Below are 23538 nucleotides of genomic sequence, written 5' to 3'. Positions count from 1 at the left end.
ACTTTATTCAGTTGCCTAAGAGAGCTTGGCTAAAACATGGAAACATGGAGTCTACAACCTTTTCTATGGCATTTGTTACTGTTCATTTTGTCTGGGAGCTTCTTAGCAGTTTTTGACACATCTGTGCTGTGTGGTGAAGAGGTTAACATGCTGCTGTAACAGTGACAGGAGAAGAATTTATAGACGTAAAAGAAAGTGTAGGGCTCTTTTCTGTCTTATTCCCTATCCTTTCTCATTGCTGAGGGACTGCAGCCATTCAGTCTTCCATTTCTGGTAGAGGTAGCCATGTCTTGTAGGGATTGACATTAAATATGTTCAGTATTTTTACGTAACCATTCTGGACACCTTGCAGGAAGGCAGGCAGTGTACACTGACAGTGCCAGGCAGCAGGCATGAGTGACAGCTCACAGCAGCTCTCTTGCTGGGGGGCCCATTAGATCACATCATGGTAAAAACAGAGGAAATAGGTCATTATAATGTGCAGTGTAATGAAATCTGTCAGACCATTCACTGAGCATGGAAATAAGTACAGATTAAACCCAACAGGACTGTATCCAGCCCACCTGTCTGACTTCCACTGAGCTGACGCTTTGATAGAGTTATCTACAGGAACTCAAAGGTATCTTTCCTGAGTATTAGTTGCTAATCTTAAGTTTATCAATGTGTTCATGCAGTGAAAGCAGTTTATTCCCACATCCATTACTTTGCAGTCACGAGTGTTGAGAATCATCTTCCATTTTAGCAGTATTTTCAAAGCCATCTGCAAGTCTTTATGATCGGGTTTAATTTGTATTACCATGATTTTCTTTTTTTTCTTGTCAGTAAGCTTTGTCACTTCGTTTTTCTTCCATAGCATTTATGAATATGTTGAACTGTTAATTCATTCCCTAATTTTTATTCAGCTGTTAATCCTCAGTAGGAACTTTCCTCTTCTTGGAGATCTTTGGAGGGAGGCTTTTAAAGACACTTCAGTAAGAGACTTCATCAAAAAGAGTTTAGAAATGAATGTATGTTACCTCAAATGATCACCTGCACCCACATGCTCATCATTTCCTTCACAGAACTGCATCAGATTTGTGCAGTGGGACTGCCTTCTGCAAAAGCTACAAGGTGCAACCTCTATGTCATTTCTCTCTTCACGGTAATCTTTTTCTTCATTATGGTTTCTGCATATTAATTTCAGGCATACAGAAGTTAGACCTGCTGCTCTTTGCATCCCCTCAAAGCACTTTTAAAATGGTTGGCATCATGTTTGCTGCTTTTTGCCCTAATATGGAGACTGAGTTAAGTCCTACATTGTATGTCACAGCTCAATTGTTCAACCTTTACTATTTCACGCTCCGTTTAATTTTCAGTCAAGATTTCTAAAATACCGAATCCCTGGATTTACTCCCATTCTTATACTGATTTGTCCTAAAACCACTTCTAGTTTCCCTGGCTTTTCTCCACAAAGAAAACCCCAATGTGGGAAACAGCTTACATCCCTTTGGAAGACCCACGGATGCTGAGGATTCACTCAGCTTTTATGCCTCATCCTTATCTTCTTTGAGCACCCTTTTTACATCTCAATCATCTGTCAGCCTTACAGACGCTCTGGCAGGCTTCCTGCTTCTGTTGTCTTTGAAAATAATTTTATTACGTGTTTTTATGTCTTCAGCTCCTTGTTCCTCAAGATATGCTTTTCAACGAACCTATGATGGTTTCTCATTTAACTTGCAGATCTGTGCTCTTTTCTGTTTTCTATAGTTGGGTAGAACTCACATTTTTTGAGGGATCGTACCCTCTGTTATTTGGCTGTTAAACAAGGATGGGCTGAGGCAGTGGCAGCAAACTGACAGCACCATTAAAAGCACGTGTCATACTGAGTATCTTCAACTTTAGAGATTGAAAATGGTCTGTGTCCCACTCTGTCCTGTGATGGACACTGTTTCAGCATCCGTCCTCCGTCCTCCATGCCAATTCCTGACCACCCTCATCCACACACGTGGACCCATTACCACCGTGGCACTGTCACTGCAGGGAGGAGCCTGCATGGGCTGAGCTCTCCTTTCCTTCCTTTCCCCTAGACAGCAACACACCTCCTGCTTTCTAGAAAAGTGCCACAGGAGAGGAGAGCTACTGAAAAAAGGTATGGGGCAAGTGTTTCTCTGAGAGATGGGGGACCAAGCTAAGTGGGAAAAGCTCTAGGGAGGGAGGTGGGATCTTGAAGGGAGAAGTAAAGCACTGCAGGGCAGGGGAAGAGCATGGGATCCCTATGTCATCTTGTCGGGTGGCTTCCACACCAGAGCAGTGCTTGTGAGAGACAAATCCCTGCATCTTGGCCACATCCAACCAGCTGGGAGCTGTGGGAGGAGGTGGGGTAGACTGGGCTGGGGAAAGCAGCCTCTGGTCCTCAGCACCAGCAGAGATTCATGATGTTGTGCTCTCACAACACTGTTCAGAGTTGTGGCACTCTTCAGCGCTGCCTGTGCATGGCGTCTCAGGGTGCTGCCCTGATCTGCTCTGTGTGCTTGGAGCAGTACGAGGCCCCAGACTTCCCGGGGTGACCAAGAGCCATCCTCACCTGGCTACTTCTTACTGACTGCTGTTGGTCATAGAGCTCTATAAATGTTTTCCTTCTCTGGATCCTATTCTTTGTAGGTTTATTTTGTCAGAGCATTGTGCAAGGGCTCAGCCCAGAGCCCTGCATTCCTTTGGATGGCAGCACAGCTAAGACTGAAACATACAGCGCTGAGCACTTTAGTAGCTTGTTCTCCCTTATAAATTTTACTCTCTTATCACTGACAGTCAGCGGAGCTGTGCCATTAACTCAGTAACAAGAGGCTTGTGTTTTTGGAACGAAATATTCCCATGCCACTTGTATGTGGCTTAGCTGGTGACAACAAAGCCTTTATCTATCACAGCTCTTCTAGATAACGGGTCCCTCCGCCATTGTTTCTGCTGAAATGTCATCAGGAGTTTCTGTACAGATGTTCAGGGTTGAATCCTGTCCCTGGTTGCTCATCAGTCCGATAGGTTGCTCTTGCGGAGCGGAACAAAGACGCAGCAGCTCGCACTGTGTCTGTCAGCACGAAGCCTTGCTGGATGGAGCTGCCTGCTGGAGGTATTTGTGCTGCAGGCAGGGAGATCAACATTCTGTTCATAGGGCTGCTTTAAGCAGCCACTTTGTAGGAAACCGTGCTTTCTTCTGTGATGTTAATATGTGAGATTGAGTAGGGGTGAACCTGAGCCATCCCAGAGTGATAAACTTCATAGGAGGTGACCTTCCCTGGCATTGTTATTACTGAATTTTAATCCAATTTGGTGTAGGGGAAACTCTTTGGGATGCTGTTGTCAGATTACGCTGCTTGCTGACATGATTTAGGCCTCAGCTCTTTTCATCAACAGAGAGGCTGATGTTCTTGCTCAGGGAATGGCACTCTGCCAAACTGAAATACCTACCTCATGCTCTCAGAGCTGGGCTGCTTTTCTCTTCACTCTTGATGAACCTCCTGCAGCATCAGTCCCACGGAACAGCAGTAGCCCTGTGCCCATTGGATCTGCCTCGTTGCAGTGGGGAACTGCAGAGAAAATTCACCTCCATGCAGAGAACCGGCACAAAATGGAAGTACTCATCAGCCTATACTCAGAACTGACAAATCCTCCTTTAAAAGTTGCAGAGGCTTCATGCTAAACCCTGCACAAAGGTGATTTTTTTTCTCTCTCAGAACATTATGCACAGTCTAAAATTGTCCTTGGTTACTTGAAAGCTTAAAGGAGTTGCACCAGGCAGTTAAAAGCAGAATCTGACTGCCTGCAAACTGCAGTGCTGTCCTTTGGGATAAAAGGTGCTTGAGAAATGGAAGTTCTGATGATTACCTAAAAAACTCTCATCTTGGTGTGTCATGGGGTAGTGCTCAAAGTCACACACATTCAGAGAGCAAAAGAAAGGGCCCCTGGAGGAGATTTTTCATGAGGGCCCAGCACTGACCTGCACATCCTCGAGTTACAGATGGAGGGAGGACTGGGATCAGAAAATAGAGGTGGTTTGAAGTTCAGGTGATGAAAAGTGGTAGGCTGCCATTCAAAGACAGGATTATGGGTTAGTGCTTCTTTAGTAGTTTGTGGGGGAAGAGCTTAAGGCCACAGCATTGCTGATTTATCAACACAGCCAACACTGTGCATGGTATTTGAGTCGCTTCTAAATCCAGCCGCTGGCAATGAAAAGCACATTTAATCCATGTGTTAGATTGTTTGAAGAGGTATCTGTCTCCTGGTCTCTCCCCATGGTTGTGATTGCTGAAATTGAAAATGAGGTGAGAGAGGAGATTTTAACCGTTTCACAAACACTTCTCTCGAGAGGGTCACGGCTCCAGTGGCATCTTTAGCACCTGGGAGACTGAGAAATGAAAGGCTCCCCATCCCTTCCTGCTCCCTGCAGAGAGAAGCCCTGCTGCCTATCCTGTGACTGAGGAGCAAAAATCAAAGACAGGATTTGTATTTATTGTTTTGAACTGGTTTGGGGCTTGGAGGTTTTTTGTTTGTTCTCTTTGATTTCTGTTGTTTGTTTGTTTGTTTGTTGTGCTTTGTTTTGTGTTTTGTTGTTGGGTGTTTTTTCCTCGAGATGAGATTAATGCTCTGCATTAGGAGTTCCAGGATTCATTTGCACTGTCGGCTCTGATCCCCACCACCATATGAAGAAATACTGAAATAAATCCCTTACTAAAGTAATTATCCTTGGTCTTTTTTCTTTGGTTCTCTACCGTGAAAGAGTATTATTGTTTATCTAGTTGTCCCAATGGCTAATTCCTCCCCTATTTAAAACCCTTACACTCTATCAGCAAGAATGGCTGTGGGAAGTTACAAACAGGAGTGCAAAGAATGTCAGTGCAAGAACAGAGGACAGTCTTCAGATCAGGTCTGAATTGCATCCATAGAGTTGCACCTGGAATAAAAAAGGGGCAATTAGACAGCAAGCTTAAGCTATACTTGCAGCTCTGATACACATAGAGCAAATGAGTAAGAATTAAAGAGCATCAGTAAGTGGATGGAGAGAAAATGGGGTGAAAAGGTGTGGAAGTTGCTTGAGAATGAGGTGCATTGGTAAAACATAGACTGTTACAGGTTGGTATGGATGTATTGGACAAAACCTCAGGGCTCTGGTTGGAACAGCAGGCATGTGGCAGGTCACAATGGCTATGTGTCACGCTACCCGCAAGTCCCAGCACACAAGTCCTGCTGCTGTAGGACAGGCTGATGCTCAATAGGCAGAGCTGCCTGTGGACTGCTGATCAATCTGCCCTGGTACTGCATAGCTCACCTCAGTCCTATGAATACCAATTCACCCAGAAGAAGCAGCATGAAACGAGAGTGTGCACAGAATCCAAGAGAGCGTGCATAGAATCCAAGAGAAAGCAAGAGAAGATCTTCCTTGTAGTTAGAAATGAGACGTAGAAAAGGGTTTTTGCTGGCAAGGCAGACATTGCTCAGGTAAAGAGCTGGTCCCTGTGGCTCCCTAGGACCAAGCCTTGGTGTTGTTCCATTACCTCCTGCCAGCAGCTCAGTCAGCAGTGGTGGCACTGACAATTCAGTGCCTCAGAGCCTTGTGGCTGGTTCCCAGTTGGACTGACTATCCTGACCAAATCTCCTGTTGCTGTTTTTCCTCTGAAACTGTATGTCTTTCCAGATTGTTGTTTTCCCTTTTGGATCCTTGAACTACTTACTGTTGGTGCCATCTCAAAATGGCTCTATCTGCAATTTTTACCCTTCCAATCTCTCTATGTATTTTCCCCTAGATCTTATTAAGAAGTTTGAGTCAGTTACACAGTGGTGCCTGGATTACTGGTACACAGGCAGTTAAATCCCTGGATTGTGTGTCAAAGGGAAGCTTACAGCAGGCATTACAGTAGCCCACTAATTTAAAAGTGACAGAATTTTGGAGCTCGCTCAGCACATTGTTTTTGGGGGACCTCATCTCAATTGTAACAGGACACACAAGAAATAGTTCCCTAACTTGAGTTGTTGGTACTGTTTCTTTTTTGGGGCTTTCTGGTTAAGAATATTTTGGATCAGGCAAGTTGGCACTTCTCCAGCCTTACAGTCTGGGTGATTTTGTGGGAAGTGGAGCTAGGTGAAGCCCTTGGCTTCAGGATGATAGTTTCCAGATGAACCTAGTTTAGTAACCACTGAAGTTACTTCTGTACTCGAACTGCCTGATAGTCTTCACAAGCTGGGGCTGATGGAACATCTCACAGCAGTGCCTTTCCTTAATGTGGCACTGCCTCACTCTTTGTCTTGTCATTGGCAGCCTCGCTGCTGGGCTGTAGGGAGCACAAGCCAGCCATGGGAAATGAGTAACTCCCTTGATCATAGAAGTGGTCCTGCTGGGGTACATCTGAGTTGCATGTGCAGGAAGTGGTGAAGAAGCGAAGCTCATGTTGTGACTTCCCGTGCCACATGTGCTCTGCTGATGAAAAGCAGGCTTTGGTTTGCAGGCTGTCTGGTATGTTTCAGGCTCCCTGGTTATGAATGCAGAGGAAGGGTAACTGCGTGCCTTAAATTTGTCAGTGCTACAGTTTCACACTCCATCAGCTTCAAAGCAGGGACTACGGTCTTTCTGCAAACAGTTTTTCCTAGCTATAAGTTGTGGTTACCCATGCAAAGTAATCACAGAGGAAAGTCTCTTTCAACCTTCAGAATTGTGGCCCCTGTCCAAGAAAAATATATATATTTATTGCAAGCTCTTCTTTTTGTCCACGATTTGCCTCCCTCTTGAGATAAAGAGTAAGTGATTGCAGAGGGCAAATACGTTATTCTATTGCATGACAAAATCATTTGCTTAACTGGGAACTGTGTCAGAGTGGTCCTTGGTCTACACAGAAGAAGGTTTCTTTCCTGCTACCATGCTATCTCTTCTGCTTGCTAGTGTCCTTCAGTATCTAGTAATTAATGTCTACTAATGGTAGGTGCACGCTCATTTATGTGCAAATCACAGCACTGCTTGTAAGCTTTCTGAAAGCTAGACTCAGCAGTCTCAGCAGCTTATAGATACTGACCTGCATACATTCCTTTCAGCTGTGCTCTGTCACCAACACGCAGCATGGAAGCCATCGCCAAGTTTGATTTCACTGCTTCTGGAGAGGATGAGCTGAGTTTCCAGGCTGGGGATATCCTGAAGGTAAGCACAGCTCTAAGAATCACTAAAGATCAATGCTGATATTCTGCCAAGGCTTTCTGCCTTGACAAAGCAGATGAATGTTAATGTCTATAAACTGGGATAGAAATGCAGGACAATAGATTCCCATAGGTCAACAAGTAGGCTCCGCTGGGTCCACTCTACTTGACTTTAGATCCCTATCTATGCATGTAGTTGTCCTATAGTCCTCTAGTAATTAGCGGGGAAGTATAATAATCTTTGCAGTGAAAGAAATCAATTTCTATGGTAGAACAGTTTTTGAAGATCCTGTCTGTTTTTGTCAACTATGCAGGCAATCTAGAGTGTCTGTGTTTAGGATGACTGTGTGTAAAGGTAAGCAGGATGAATATGAGCTAGAGAGTTTGCTGTATTCCTCATTTCCAACTCTTAAAGTGTTAAAACGATGGTTAACATGCACTGTAGAACTTATATCTAACTTTTCACACTAAGTAATTACTGTTAGTTGCCGCAGGGGTTTTAGGCAATTGCAAATGGAAGAGGAAATGTCCATGAAACAGTCTGTTACACACCTAATGGGAAAGTTTAAGAGGTCCTCAGCTAGTAACGTTATACACGCTCCTGCAGGATCTGAGCAGTGGAAGAATGGCAAACTGGCAGAAGTTATCATAAGAAATACAGGGTGTATGAGAGTCTCTTGAATGTTGATGTGTGTGTGTTACAGTAGAACAGTTCGTTAACCCCACTGAAGTGCCATCGGTGAAGCCGCACTCTACTCCAACCTAACTATGTATCCTCTCTTCAACACACAACATAGCTGTTCTGCTTTGGTTGAAAACGGCTGAGCAAAAAACTCTTCTCTAAGGTCTTAACTCCTCCACTAGCCAAAGGGATATTGCAAAACAATGAGATATAAAATCTTGTTCTACCAAGAAACCTTCACTACCTCCCTGTACAGTCCCAGCTGTTCTATTTAATGACCAGATATTATGTCTCAGCCCTGCCACTTCCATCGGCACCAATTCTTATTTTATTGCCCTTCTAATCCTTGAAACTTAAACAAAGCTAATGGCATCCAGAATTCATTAAGATCAGAGACTTTTCCCCCCCCAGCACTATGTGAAGGATTGATGAACACTCTCATTCCTAATTCTTCCTTAATTTCAGAGTAGTCCCTACACCCCTACCATCCCCTGATCATAACCTGATATCTGCTCCCTCAGGAGATTGTGGTTTCATTAAAGCCCTGGCTATGGTGACGGTGTTGGCCAGGTCACTTCTCCTTTTGTTACTCAGTTTCCCTTCCTGTACAATCATTAGAAACTAGAAAGAAATTAGAAAGCTTCCTTTCAAATTACATCAGAAACTGCTGATGAAAAAGGGTCAAACACATCAGTATTAATATTAGCAGTCACTGAGACTTCACTATCAAAAGTCAGACAGCCACTTGCTATTAAGGTCCTTGAGGTGAACAAATTCACACTGCCCAAGACATAGCAGTAAAATAACCTGAGCAGCGTCTCTCCATCTGGCAAACGCACACATACGCTCATGCCCCATCCTAAGCCCCCTTCTGCTGCCTGCTCAACCTGCTGGCTGTCTGCTCTGATTTACAAGGGAGATAAAATGAACTGTATCAATGCAGAGACTAGAAAACAGGAAACACGAGGCCCTCAACCACCAGTGACAGGAGGAAATCTACCCTCTCTCTCACACACACATCCCACATCCTTCTTTGAGAGGATGACACACAGAAGCCTGACAGTCGTGCACTAAGGACCAGCAGGTATGTCATTCTAGAGACACTGCTGCCAACAGGACTTGAGCAGGGCATGGTGTGTGGTTGTCATTCCCTTTGGTTGGCTACAGCAGCAAAAAAAGAACCTTAATCCTGCACCCAGGGGTGGGGGAAGCAGTAACTGGACAAGAAGGGATCTCCATGGCTTTCTATTCTCAACCTTTCTTTATTCAAATGCACAGAAGAAACCTATGTGGCAGGCAAGGCAATGGAGAATCAGCCCCAGAGACAGTAGCATCCTGTTGCCAGCACCAAGCAGTTAGAATATGTTAGGCTCCCAGAAACATGGGACTGGCTTATAGAACAAGTATTATTATTGTTAAACAATAGATTTCAAATGAGGTCTTTTCCACTTGCTTTCTCCTTTAAAACTGTCAGGACACATCCTCTCAGGCTCCCCTCCAAAACCAGAATGAACAGAAACACATTCTACTTTATAAAAAGGAATTCTGTCCCATGAATTGGAATGTCAGACAGAACACCAAAGACCGCAATGTTTGCAGGGAAACCACAAACTTGCTGTATCCCTGTCCTCTTCCTGCAGGCTGAGGTCTGCACCAGAGACCATCCGCAAGGGAGCAGTGAATTTGGGCAGTCTGTGGTCAGCAGTGCACTCGCTATGGACCTTTTTGGTCAGCATAAATGTGAATGCTCTTGAAGCTACTCCATGCATGCTGCAGGCTGGATTCCTGCTGCCCTAAAAATTGGAATTGTAAGAGTTGCTTTACAATACTTTTTGCTAAACTAACACTAAACATTTAGCCCAGTGAATAGCCCACTAAATAAATAGCCTACTAAATAGCCCACTAAATAGTCCAGAGAGTTGGTGGATGCCCCACCCTTGGTGATATTCAAGGTCAAGCTGAACCAGGCGCTGTAGGCGTTCCTGTTCATTGCAGGGGAGTTGGACCAGATGGTCTTTAAGGGTTCCTTTCAATTCAGATGACTCTACTGAATACTCTCTTGCAAAATGGCACGTTAAGAGCATAGGATGACTTCTCTGCAGCCATAGCACACACGCACACAGGTACAGCTATATATCCCTCCATATACATACATGTCAGAGTTTTCACAGATTTATTCTTTTTCCCCCTGTGAATCTGAGATGATCCAGTACTATTAAAAGCAGCACAGATAATTCCTTAAACCCCCATTAAGTCCTTCCAAGCTGGTTTCCCTCATCTCACTAACATCAGAGATGATATGCAGACTGCATCCCCTGCCACCTGGAGAGGTATTCAGATGAAGGGATAAAGTTAACAAGCAATCAGTCTAATTCCACTTGGCCTTCTTCACTGTTTTGTTTGCACTGAAGCGGCCATCAGCCACTAATTCTGCCTTAAGGTGATTAAGAAGTAAAGCATATGAGGAATTCTCTTTCATTTTTTACAACAAATTCTGGTTTACAGTCAGTCTCTTAGTGAGCTTTGCCTTTCTCAGGAGATGTGTTCATTCAATCTGTCTCTCTATTGCAGGTTTTGAGCTCCCAGGAAGAGTGGTACAAAGCTGAACTCCGCAGCCAAGAGGGCTATGTTCCTAAGAATTTCATTGATTTTCATGTTCCTCCGTAAGTGTCATGGAAAATGCATGCACCAGCATTGCACGTTTCCAAAGGACAGCCAAGTATGTGTGTGTGTGTGCAAGTGCAGATAGGCAGGCATGACAGAGGAAGCACTGGTTATAACTCGCAGTCATAGAAGCATTAAGGTTGGAAAAGACCATTAAGATCATCTCATCCAGCCGACAGCCCATCACAGTTTGAGGCTGGCATGAAGCCACGATCAGTTCTGCCAGCACACCTTCTCCCTACCCTGGCGCATCCTCCGTTCTTTCAGAACCGAATAGTTCTCTTTATCGCTCTCAAGTGACTCCTTTGTTACTGCTGCTTGTAGGTAGGCCACTGGGATGTGGCAGGAGCTGCATGAAGCTCTCCTTGGACAGAAGGAGAATAGTCACTATGTGAAGTCTTAGCAACAGAGGCTGAGCACAAAAGGAAGAGCAAGAACACTCTGTAAATGAACTATAAAAACGTAATTCCCTCCTCCCAACTCTTTCACCGCATTCTCTTTCGTTTCCCCACCCTGCCATCCGCATTCCCTCCCCCTGCGACGTGTGCGAGCTCCTCTCGGTACACTAGAGGTCAGTGCAACGCCGCACCAAGTGTGACAGCTGGTGTTGCTCGAGGATTGACAGAGATGATAGACCAGACGTGCCACTCCGCTCCCACACACATGCAGACGCAAACACACATCCCGCTCCAGGCTTTGTGTCTGCGCACCCAAACAAAGATCTGTCAGAGGGCAGGCGTACCTCATGTCTCTCTCCCTACTGGGAAGATGGCACTTTCAGAAAGGACTGAGAGGTGTTGAAATGCTTGCTAAGCGTGCTGTCCGGCCCTGTGCCATAAAAATGCCAACAGACTGCAGCTTTATTGCCTTTTTCCTTTCAATTGGCAGAAATCCTCCCTGAAGCCCCTCTAAGAAGTGTGTGGATGTGGCACTGAGGGATGTGGTTAGTGGGCATGCTGCGGATGGGCTGACAGTTGGACTGGGTGATCCTAGAGGTCTTTTCCAACCTTCATGACTCCGTGATTCTATCCTATGATCCTAAAATAGTCCTCTTTAAATATCTTAATGATAAATAGGTAAACTGCGATGGTGGTGACAAGAACAACGATACTCAAAGGATGAAGTTATAGAGCTTGCAAAACTATCAGGCCTTGATTTTAATGCAAAACAGCTAATGAAGCGTTACACAAAATCAGAAGAGTGCAGATGATGGATGTTATTACCTGCAGACATATAGAAGTATACACAGTGATTTTTCTCTCTACTTAAAAATTCCTATTGACACAGTACTGTTTTACTATTTTATTTTATGGTGACTTTTCTCAATACTTGTCCAGTACCTTATACTACTGGCTAGACTGACATGAGTGTAGTTATGAATTCTGTGGTTCTGAGATTTTGTGGTGTCATAACTCTTGCAGAAGCCAATTTATTATCACTGAAACTTTCGTGCCTTACTTCTGTTAAAAATCTGTTTGTTCCTCACAATATATCCATCACAGTCCAGTAATTTTCAATCAGTTCACCAAGAGCAATTTGATGTATGTCTGAGAATTGTGTGTGTAGGTGTGCAAGTATGTATGTATATATGTACCTTTGTAATTTAAAACCTCTTTGAGTAACATCTACTGTGCCTTTAATTAAACTTTTGGCTGAGTGTTGCTTAGCAGGCCAAAGCTTACTTTGGCCTCTTTGCACATAAATGTTTATACTGCTCAAAGCCAATGGTCCGCATCCATCAAGACCTCATGCCTTAGCCTGTCTGTGGGATCCTTGGATTCCTTTGTTTTGTCTTTGCACCATACTGTTTATTCATATTCTTCTCACCCTCAGCTTTTCTGTTCCTTATCTTCATTCATACCTTCATTCACATTTCCATGACTTTTCCCACTTGACAGCTGGTTTGATGAGAAGATATCCCGACACGAAGCTGAGAGCATCCTCATGAGCAAAGGAGTTGGTTCTTTCATTGTCCGAGCCAGTCAGAACTCTCACGGTGACTTCTCCATCTCTGTCAGGTATCTACTTCTCGCAACATTTTTCTACGTCTTTTTCTGGTTAATGATCTCCCTAGCTCCTTCTTGACAGGAATCCTAATGGGACCTTGCCTCTCAAGAAGTTTGCATGCTGCCAGCCAGGCAGTGCCTCTGTGTCACATGAATGAGAATGGATTAGGCACCCGATTCCCCAATGTTTCAGTCTCCTTTCAAGTGACACAGTGAATGTCCCATTCCAAAGCGGCATTCCCTGGAGATCTGCTTCTCTGAAAGAGTTGCAGCAGAGAGTGGTACATGGGACATCTCCCACAGCACAAAACATGTGCCTTCCATTTGTATTATTTGCCCGACAGCTTCAATTACTATATCCAAGAATTCCATACTACCCATTAAGACAAGACTATTACATTATTAATTTATTTCCACCAGTCAAATGGATATTACTGGCTTTCAGTTGCTAGCAGCCCAGCTGCTTTACATCTATTTATGGTACCTTGACCCTTCTCAGTGTTTCAAAGCACAGCTGTTAAATGCTGGTCGGTTTCCAGATTTTCAGTTAATCAGTGTTCAGTCAATAATCAGTTATAAACTCAAGTACTGATTAGCACTGCCTTTTCCAAGCATGGTGAACTTTCTGTTCACCACCAGAGAGCTCAAAAAGTATCTGGGGGGGAATGCAAGAAAACATGTTGCCAGGATCACTTGCTCCGCTATGTCCCAGTTCAAGAGACTATGGCTATGTGTACATCAATGATCTGAGCACTGTCAGGCACTTACTCTGGCCTGGAAGTCAACCTGGCCCATGCTGTACCTATTATCACCACTCAACACTATCTGGGAGAAGTTTTTTTTGGTTTAGGTCAAAACCATGTGATTACATTAGCAGTTGTGTGACTATAGCACTACAAGGCATCACTCCAGTATCTGTCTGGTCCCTGTTCCAATTATTTGTGTAGATGTAGCCTCTGGGACCAGTGCCTTGAGTTCTTGGAGTTGCACAAAGGAAGTAAGAACCAAAACTAGATCACCAGATTCAATGTGGTGCAAAAATGAATTGTCCAAATCAGTTAAGAGGTAAAGGAAGGAGAGCTGCACAGCAGAGCAGGGCAGGAGGTGAGACTAATAATTCCTTCTTGTAACAGCAACTAATAATTTTTTGTTTTCTTTCCTTCTGGTAGGGAGACAGACCAGTAATCATGATATTACACTAGATATTGTGCAATTATAAAATATAATGTGTGACTATGTCTTGTGACTATGTCTTCATGAAGTGGTGACATCCATGCTGCAGAAGGGTATAATACATCTCACAGTCAGTTCAGTCTGGTGTTAACGGGAAACTGGAGAGGACAAGAGGTAGACTACAACTGCACATTTGAGTATCACACAAAGTACATAATAGAGAGCTATTTCCTTGAGAGGATCGGTACTCTGTGACTGAGCAGCCCTTTAGCATTCTAAGTTTGTCAGTTAATACAACTTTTGAAATAGAAAACCACCTCTAGGTCCAGTGCACACAAGAGCTGCCATTGCTTTACTTACCAAAAGTCCCAGTTTGGCCAAGTGGCAAAAGGAACTGTTCTGTTTCCCTTCTTTTTCAAGGAAAATGATGGTGCAGTCCAGTTAATCTCTTGCTTTCTAAATTGGATTCAGGCACGAAGATGATGTACAGCACTTCAAAGTGATGAGGGACTCAAAAGGAAACTATTACTTGTGGACAGAGAAATTCTACTCACTGAACAAGCTGGTAGACTACTACAAGACAAGTACCATCTCCAGGCAGAAGCAGATCCTCCTGAGGGATGACAGCCGAGAAGAGAAGGTAAACAAAATCTACCCTCAGGAGTTCTTGAATAGGTAACCCTTCTATTGAAGGAATGCAGCCCATAGGAATGTCTCGCAGAGAGTACGAGGGAGGGTCTATCCTTGGAAAACTGACCACAACACTGTGCGGTTGGGTGCTGCAACACAGATGTTTAGTTGATTCAGTAGTGCACGTGGTTATGTAACTGAGCAGAAATTTCACATTTTGCTTTGGATGTTAACAGAAAGGGCTGCAAATCTACATAGAGGAGTTCTGCTAAAGTTACTCTGAGGCTCAGGAGATGGAGTTCTAAGATGCCTTGCACAACCAAGGGAGGAAGGCTCTACCATATGAGATTCCTAGCTTTTTTCATAAGGCTTGTACAAAGGTTACTGATCAGTTGTCTGAGAAGAATTTGAATCTGGTGTCCTGTTGTCCTTGAACATACTCAGATTGCAGCTGTTAATACAGTGCAAAGTTTGTTCAGAAGTATCTTCTGTTACTTAGTGAACGCATTAAAGGGTGTGGAGGAACCCTGGAACAGTGGCTAGTAGGGGCTGGAAAGCACTGCTGAGGAGAGCACAGCAGATGTGGGAACAAGGTATGTATTCAGGGAAGATGCAGTACATGCTTCAGAAAGCAGGAAAATCCCAGCCCTATGAATGCCTGGTTGTGTGCCAGGAGGACAAGCAAATGCCATAGCAGAGGTTGCTATGCACTGCACACACAGTACTGGGAGTGATTATGCTTGGTCACTGCAATAACCAAGGCCCAGCCCTACTGGGAAACAGATTCTGGTGTTAAATTACCAGGATGTTCAGGCAGAGGTGAGCAGGAAGTACAGGACCTTAAACAGATGGCTTAAGAGCTGGTGCAGACACAAGAATTTCGGCTATTTTGACCATGGGGCAATCTACACTGCACCCCGAATGATGGCTGCTGATGCAAGCAGCCTGTCCCTGAGGGGTAAGAGGGTATTAGCTGAAGAATTAGCGGGACTCATTGATAGGTCTTTAAACTAGGACACGATAACAAAGAGAGGGAAAGGGAGGGAAGGGACCAAAATAGGCTACTGCGGTCTTTTTGAACGGTTGCATTCGAGGATTGTTTACCAAACTCTGGTGGGCCAAAGATTGCAGACAGTGCAAAAGGAGGGCGGGGTAGGCAGGGGATGCTAGGGGTGCCTCTTATTGTTCTAGCGCGATCCTGAGAATCGCTTGATGAAAGGTGGTAAGACAGGACAGCCCCGGATGAAGTTGCCTTATGACTACATGCAAGAGCGCGAATAGTCACATTAAGTAACAAGCAGGAGGAACTGAACACTGCTGAATCACTCTGAAAATTATGAATGTTCTGCTATCACGAAACGATGGTGTGTGGCAATGGGAACTCCCACATATGGGATACTACCATCCGAATGGCTATAGGCATCTTAGGAGAGATAGGCGAGAGTCAGGAAGTGTGGGGAAGTCGCCCTTTATTCAGAGATTGGGATTTAAACTGTAGGAGCTTCCCCATAGAGAAACAGTTCAAGAAACAGGTTCGATGAGCTTAGTTAGGTTGATTAGAGATGGGACTAATAAAGGTCAGCTAGTATAGGGTATACTACAGAGCCACCTGATCCAAGGAGGCTGCGGATGAGGGGGGGCCCTTTTTTTTTTTTTTTCCCCCCTTTTGGGCTTTTTTTTTTTTTTTTCCAAGGGGATTTTTTTTGGGCGTTTGAAAAAGGGGGGGGGGGGGGGGCGGGGTTTTTTCTTTCTTATTTTTGGCCACAACCCCTCACGGGCTCTTGGTCCTGTGTGGGGGACTTTCAACGCATCCTGACAGTCTGCTGGGAAAAACCAACGGCAGGGCTGAGCCTGCAAGAAGCTTCCCAAGAAGGCTCTTGAACTCCGATTATGAATAGCTCTTCTGGTTCAAGGATTGGGACCAGGTATCCGAACCAGAGGGTCCAAGCATTGCGGACCTGCTGCCTCACAACGCCTGATGGAGATCCTAATCAAAGGCATTCTCAAGCTTGGAGGCCTGCCTGGGTCCGAGCGATCCATGCCATGGTTGAGTTTGCTGATACGTCAGCGGATGTAGGGCCTGGCATAAGAGCTAGGAACCAGGATGCTCAAAACTTGCTAGAAGAGCAGAACTTACAGCTACTCAATGGAATGCTGAGCCAAGATCCCGCCTTGGCGCGCCCTGCCCTCAAAGCTAAGGACGTTGAGGGGAGAGCTGGTACTGTTCACAGGGATGCCCTCCTGGCAGGCACAGAGGTCTCCAATTCCCCTTGCATTAGGAACAGTGTGCAGGAGAGGTAGAAAACACCACGCATGGCTCAGCAAGGGACCTGCTAAGGAGAACTGAGTGAAGAAAAGCGGCGCAGTGGTACAAGCTCTGGACAACGCAAGCTGTGTCACCCGGAAATGAATACCAGGGATGCCGTCGCCGAACTTGCCAGATGTTGATCAGGAAAAGCCACAGGCGCAGGCAGAACTACTTGGCGAGGGATGTGAAAAACATAGGAAAACCTTCTCACAGGTACATTGGCCAAGAAGAGACAGCGCCAAAATCGGGCGTACCCTACTCTGCAGTAAATTCAAAAAGGGAGAAGAAATGCCTTCAACAGTTGAGAGAATAGCATGAGGTGCTGAATGAGTTCTTCACCCTCGGTCTTCCACTGCGTGGCCAGGATTCCTAGTCTTTTTCAACGGTCCCTTAAGCTCCTTGCACCCCCATGCCCCTCCATTGTGGGCGAACGCAAGGAGGTAAATCCCTCCCACTGTAAGGGCATAGAGGCCATAGTCCGAGAAGTGCCTTCTTCAGATGGAATCGAGTATAGCTATGGGGGCCAGATGGCGTGCATGCCAGCTGGTCTGAAGGAGCTCGGCTGGAGGTGGGTGGCTGAAAGCCGCTCTCCATTCCTATTTGACGCAAAGTTCGTGGCTGTCAGTGAGGTCGGATGGCATCTGGAGACAGGGTCACGTCACTCCCATTTCACAAGAAGGGAAGCAAGGGACGAACCCGCGGTAACTACAAGGCCATGGTGGAGTCTCACCTCTGTGCCCTGGAAGATTAATGGAAAACAGATCTCCTGGACAAACATGCTTGATCACATAAAGAACAAGCATGTGATCCGAGACAGCCAGCACGGCGTCACAGGGAGAAGGTTCATGGCTTAACTATCTCTGTGCCTTCTATGTTGAGTCTGACGGCTGTTGGTGGATGAAGGGAAGGCGACCCGATGTTCATCTTACCTGACCCTGAAGCAAGGCTTTGACATGGTCCCCATCACATCCCTCGATCTCAAATTCGGAGGAGGTGATCTCTGAGTGGGGTGGACAACTAGGATGGATAACAGCAATTGGTTGTAAAATGGCCGCAGACAGAGGGTGGTGGTCAATGGCTCTATGTCCAGCGTGGAGGCCCGTCGGCTGGTAACGAGCCGGCGTCCCTCAAGGGTCTGTCTTGGGACCGGTGCTCTTTTAACATCTTTATCTAATGACAATCGCATGAGGGCAATGGAGTGCACCCCTCAAGCAAGTTTGCTGATGGACACCAAGCTGAGTGGTGCAGTTGATACGGTGGAGGAACAGATGCATTCGAGAAGGGACCTTGACACGCTGGGAAAGCTGGGCTCGGTGAACTAATGAGGATTCAACACGGCAAAGTGGCAAAGGTTTTGCACTGTGGCCGTAAGAACCCAGGCACCTGTACAGGGTGGAGGATTGTCCTTGAGAGCAGCCTCAGCTGAAAAAAGACTAGGTCCTGTAGATGAGAAACTTAACATGAGCAGCCAGTGCGCTCTGGCAGCCCAGAAAGCAAAATGATCCTGGCTCCATCAGAGAGAGGGGTGGTCAGCAGGATAGGGAGGTGATCGTCCCTCTCTACTCTGCTCTTGTGAGGCCCCATCTGGAGTACTGTGTCCAGTGTGGAGCCCTCAGTACAAAAAGATATGGAAAATTTGGAAAGAGTCCAGAGGAGGGCCACAAAAGATGATCAGGGGCTGGAGCCACACTCCCCTATGACAGAGACAGAGCTTGAGGGGTTTGGGTTTGTTCAGCCTGGAGAAGAGAAAGGATTGCGGGGTGCCTCATTGCAGCCTTTCGTCTGAAGGGAACCTTACATCCAGGAGGGGAGTAAAACTCTTTCGAAAGGCGCTGATAATAGCAGGCTAGGGAAATGTTTAAGTTGAAGGAGGACGATTTAGTTGGTGTTAGGGGTAATTCTTACTAGAAGGTGTTGGTATGAGGCTGAAAAGCTGCCCAGTGAGGTTGGTGGATGCCCCGCCTTGGAGTGTTGCAAAGACCAGGTTGACGGGGCCTGGCGCAACCATGATCTCAGTAAATGTGTATGTTTGGTGGCCCTGCTAGGCAGGGGGGTTGGAACTACATGATCCTTGAGGTCCCTTCCAACCCGGGTAATTCTGTGATTCTGTGTGTGACCTGCTCACCACAACAGTAGAGTTTTATAGGCTGCACGTGGGTCTTTCTTGCTGGCTCCGAAAAAGAGAGGATTTATATTTCAGGCTGAAGAGGGGACTTGTGTTATTGTCTCCTTTTAGTTCACTTATTTAGCACTTTAAAAATGCATTAGTAGGATGTAAAATGGAGGCTCTGGGACCTGTGAGAGAGCGATCACAGCAAAGAATAGTCTGGGGAAGGAGAAAGGAAGACTTGTATGCAAGATTACCAGTAAAACAACCTGTTTGGGCTGACTCTGAGCAGGAAGGGAAAGGGAACAGCATTTGCTCCAAGATGCAGACAGGCAAATAAAAAACAGGAGTCAAGTTTGCTTTGGCAAATGCTCTGTGCATTTGTTATGGTGATGGGCTCAGCAGGGTGTGTTTAGCACTCGGCACAGTGGGGTTTCATTTCATAGTTAGAATTTCTAGCTGCTACAGCCATATGATAAAATGATAATAATGTACGGATTTCACTGCAGAGACAAATGACATCTGAGGGCATTATTTCTAAATAAAGTTTGCTTCCTGTGCCAGACCTCATGTAAGTGACCAAATTTTCAGCCCAGCAGCACACTTTTCAAATGGGGAACAGCTATGATAATCCAAGAGTCTTGATTTGTCCTTCCATTCAGGGGAGCCTATCTTTGGAAGATCCTCCAACATAAAGGGTAGTGATAGTTATCCATGGGTAATGATTGCTAAGCTTCAGTCAGGATCGTGGTGGGAAGCAAAACCTGACCTCACTTTTGGGATCTTTCTTCCCTCAGGAAAGGCGTGGTGGGAGCCTGGAACGAATGAGCCGGGATGGACTCCATGTGGGTGGAGCTGCTGGAGAAGCTCATTCTTCTATGCCCAAGAGATATGTGGACCATCCTGTCCCTGTGTTGCACCAGCAACAGGTAAAGTGTTTGGACAGTGCTCTCAGACATACGGTTTGATTTCTGGGTGGTCCTGTGTGGAGCCAGGAGTTGGACTTGATGATCCTTGTGGGTCCTTTCCAACTCAGGATATTCTGTGATTCTACTAGGAAAAAGGGCTCATGAAGCCTAAGCACACAAACTATTGGCCCTGATTGGTTTATTGCGAGGAAACAGTCACTTGTGTCTCTAGGCAGAGACAGTGAAGCATCAGGCAAGGAGAGGACTTGTCCAGCTAAAGAGAAATCCTAATATGTGTCCCTTAAGGAATGAGAACTCCTGTATAAGGTGGCCAGGGACAATCATGAAAGAGCTTATCTCTCACCAGATAGCCTGTCAGAGGACTGCTGATGGAACAATATGGCCTCTGATAAAGCTGAGGGCCTGCACTTGTTGGGGCCCATTCTACGTCTGAGTCACATTTGTTACAGAGCAGAAACTCTCAGGAGTGAAGCACCCATACAGTAAATCTTGCAAAGCCAGATTGAGGTCACTCACCTCCAGGCAAGGACAGCTGAGGTGCAAATTGTGTTCCAGTCTCAGAGACATTTTATGCTGACAAAGGTGCTGACAAAGTAAGACCAAGGGAGCATTTAGAAGAGTAAGTCCAATAAAAGAAGCAAGAACAAGATAGCTGTTTACAGCAAGAACAAGCTGTTGTTCTTTCTCCCCTCTGTTGATACAAGTGATCAGATCCTGTGACACTGAAGCACTGCTGCAACCTGAGCTAACGTGATAACAGATTCTGTCACATTGTTATCATAAAAAACCCTCAGTACATGTACAGGCATGTAGAGATGAAGACACTCAGCACATCTTGGTTGTGCAGACTAAAGAGAACTTACTCCCTCATAGATTTCCATTGGTAGGACTTTAAATGTGGAGCCACTTGCCATCTTTTCTTTGAATGTGACTTTGTTTCTTTCCTCTTTCATTAATCGGGCTACTGGGTTTTTAGGCCTGTTCCCTGCTCTGTTCAGCATGGGGCAGCCCAAAGGGAAAGGGAAGTAGTGAGACTGAGAAACTCCATATTGGCAAGCTGGCTTTTCACCTGTGGCTTAGAACAGGCTAAGCTTTTCTCCAAAACTTCCAGAGGCCAAAAAAAGACACTGAAGCTTTTTCCCAGCAGATGGGGAACATAGTTGAGGGTATCCAAATTTCAATTCCTATGGAGAAAAATACAAAATAGAAGAACCTAAGGTGACCTCTTCCATGGCAGGAATTGCTTCCAGGACCGCAGCACAGGGACTGTACTGGAAGTAGACATCTAAGATAGTTTACATGAGGGTTGGACCCTCACTACTTGATCACCAATGACTCTTAAAGCCCCTCACTCATAATCCTTCGTATGTTTGTGACATTTGTCTTGTTGTTTTCCTTCTAGGATAGGTACGGAGGGAGCCTGGACAGAAAAGATGCACTGCATGGACTAAGGTATCATAGCCAAGGAAGTGCAGCAGCTATGCAACGGAGACACACAGACCCACTGCACCAGCAGACACCGGTGGGTAGCGTACTTGCAGGGCCACACCTACCCAACTTAACGGGTCCCTTAGCAATGCCACACCTGTACAGATATTGCAAGAGAAACAGTGTATTGAACATGTTGGGGTGTATTGGAGAAGACACTTCTGAGTCTCAAGGCTCTATTGTGGCCACTTGAATCTCATTCTGTGGCACTTTGAAGGTAGGACTGGAGAGTAACATTAGCATATATATATGAGTATACTCAAAATCATTCTTAGTTAATGGAATTATTAGAAGAAGGAACTTAGCATCAGCTCACCACAGTAGGTATCTGGGGCATTGTAAGAAGGCCTGAGCTCATTGAAGAGTCCGGATCAAGCATGTAATTCGTTGTTTCCTGCTCATCTCTTTCTCCTTCCCAGCGTATACTGTGGGTCCGTGCCTTGTATGACTTCGATGCTATGGAGCACGATGAGCTGGGCTTCCGCAGTGGAGACATCGTGGAAGTCCTCGACAGCTCCAATCCATCATGGTGGAAAGGACGTCTGCGTGGGGAACTGGGTCTCTTCCCTGCCAACTATGTCACACCGGTGCTACTGTGAGGCTGCATTTGTGCCCCAGAGGTCCATATCAGAGCTGCTCGTCTGACATGACAGGGACAGAGAAGCAGTGTATCTTCCCATGTTCCCAGGGCATTTGGTGGTTTTGGTTTTGTCTTAATTTATTGGCAATTGATCTTCTGAGATGCTGGTGAGAAAGAGAACCCTCTGAAGGATTTTCCCCCCTGTTTTGCATATTCATGACTGGGAGGGGAGCAAGAATGCTGGCCTGTTAATTGAAATCTTGCTGGATCCTCCCTGCCCCATCATTCCTTTGGCTAAGTATTGATAACTTGCTGCAGTTAAGCTTGTTCTGTGGAAATTCAACTCAGAGAAGTCAGGCTTCAATATCTGGGTAGAACCTACCCCCTTTTTTTTCTTTCTTTTTTTTTTTTTTTTAATCTGGTTGCATTCATAGTCCCTTCAGGCTCTGTTTCACCTCTTTCAGAGGAAGGACAAGTGCCCAGGTGAATAAAATGATGACTGATAATCCCATTTCCTTTAGGCAGGGATGAAAAGCCCTTAAGCTGAGGTGCAAGGCAACCATGACTTTTATAAATAGTTTTTGGCTTGCACCTCTAGCACTTTCTGTGGACTTCGGCTGTGTGGATACCAGGTGAAAGGCTGAAATCCTCTAAGTTTATGTACAAACAACCTGGTGGTGAAGATATGGGAGGGTAAGAAGCTAATTTCAGTGCTTCTACAGACAGCCCTGCTCTCCTGTACTTCCATCTGCACCCTATAGCAACAATTTGTCTCATTTTCAAGCTGCTTTCCAAGGCACCTGTGCATCTTTGTAGATGTCCTGGTTAGAGCAGATCAAGCCCTTCAGCTAAATGAATATCATCTGGATTGGATAACAGTGGGCGAGCCTTACTGGTTCCTTTTTACAACTGAACTGGGGAGGGGCTGGGAAGAAGAGATTTTTCTGGTTTGGTGCCAGAATTTTTGTCCCTGCGAAGGTGGGGTGTTTTGGATCACTGCATACACAGCTCTGACTTGCCTCATGCGAATCACTGAGCTGTTACTTTACAGTATGCAGGGAATAAAGTTGCGGCCATTGAATAGTCTGTTCCAGTTTCTTTCACATGAAATAAGGTAAATGAATAGGATTTCAAATCGTGGCTGAGTGAATGCCAAGACGTGATACAAATATACTGCAAATGAATATTAAAAATGATCCAAAAGAGGCACTGCTGCATAACCACTGCTCACACAAGTTTATATTAAACAAGCTGCCTGATTTTTTCACAACATGTGGGACCTCAGCAGTCAGCAAGGAAGTGGTGATTTATCATTCTTGGGAAAGAAAGAAAAGGCAAGTGAAAAATTCTAAAAACAAATTAGGCTCGGCAAGAAAAATGTTCTTATCTTTTGTTAGTCCCAGAGGGAGGAAAAAAAAAAAAAAAAAAAAAAAAAAAGATCCAGGAAACAGGTTTCTGGTGCAGCCCAATTCAATGTTACTGGCCTAAATTAAGCTGCTACCTAGACAGGGTATTAGCAGAAAGGACCTACTGTCAAGGGTTTGAGAGAGCTCCACCAAAAGCAGATTATTAATGGTCAAAGTAAAATGAGAATAATTAACATATAAGCTCTCAATAGAATAGAAATCTTTGAAAGGCACATTAAGAGCTAATCTCCATTGGCTACCAGGGTAGTTCGGGAAATGGAGACAGAGCACACAACTCCCTGGGCTGGACGTGGCCTTGTTCTGATGCAAGGGCTCTGTTCCTGGCCATTAGCATCTTGCCTTTAAAGTGATGTCCATGTGGCTTGGTTTGGAACAAGCTACCTCACTAACAG

At 45.3% G+C, this 23538-nt stretch overlaps 1 protein-coding gene across 3 annotated transcripts in view; it reads left to right on the top strand.

Annotated features, from left to right (window-relative positions):
- GRAP2 (GRB2 related adaptor protein 2) overlaps positions 1-23156 on the top strand; it is a 42095-nt gene extending 18939 nt beyond the window's left edge. The window contains exons 1-8 of one of the 3 annotated variants that reach the window (XM_015860473.2): positions 1623-2128; positions 7054-7156; positions 10406-10497; positions 12397-12516; positions 14149-14317; positions 19520-19651; positions 21054-21173; positions 21559-23156. In XM_015860473.2, the coding sequence (XP_015715959.1) occupies positions 7079-7156; positions 10406-10497; positions 12397-12516; positions 14149-14317; positions 19520-19651; positions 21054-21173; positions 21559-21738 (891 nt within the window). In that variant the 5' untranslated portion in view covers positions 1623-2128; positions 7054-7078 and the 3' untranslated portion in view covers positions 21739-23156. Of the gene's footprint in view, positions 1-1622; positions 2129-2195; positions 5470-7053; positions 7157-10405; positions 10498-12396; positions 12517-14148; positions 14318-19519; positions 19652-21053; positions 21174-21558 lie in introns of those variants that run through there. The other 2 variants (XM_015860464.2, XM_032444708.1) reach the window with 2 other exon arrangements.
- Positions 23157-23538: the final 382 nt, after the last annotated feature.

This window comes from Coturnix japonica, chromosome 1 (assembly GCF_001577835.2).
Source record: "Coturnix japonica isolate 7356 chromosome 1, Coturnix japonica 2.1, whole genome shotgun sequence".
In the NCBI taxonomy this organism is placed as follows: Eukaryota; Metazoa; Chordata; class Aves; order Galliformes; family Phasianidae; genus Coturnix; species Coturnix japonica.
This window is presented reverse-complemented; position numbering and strand designations above follow the sequence as displayed.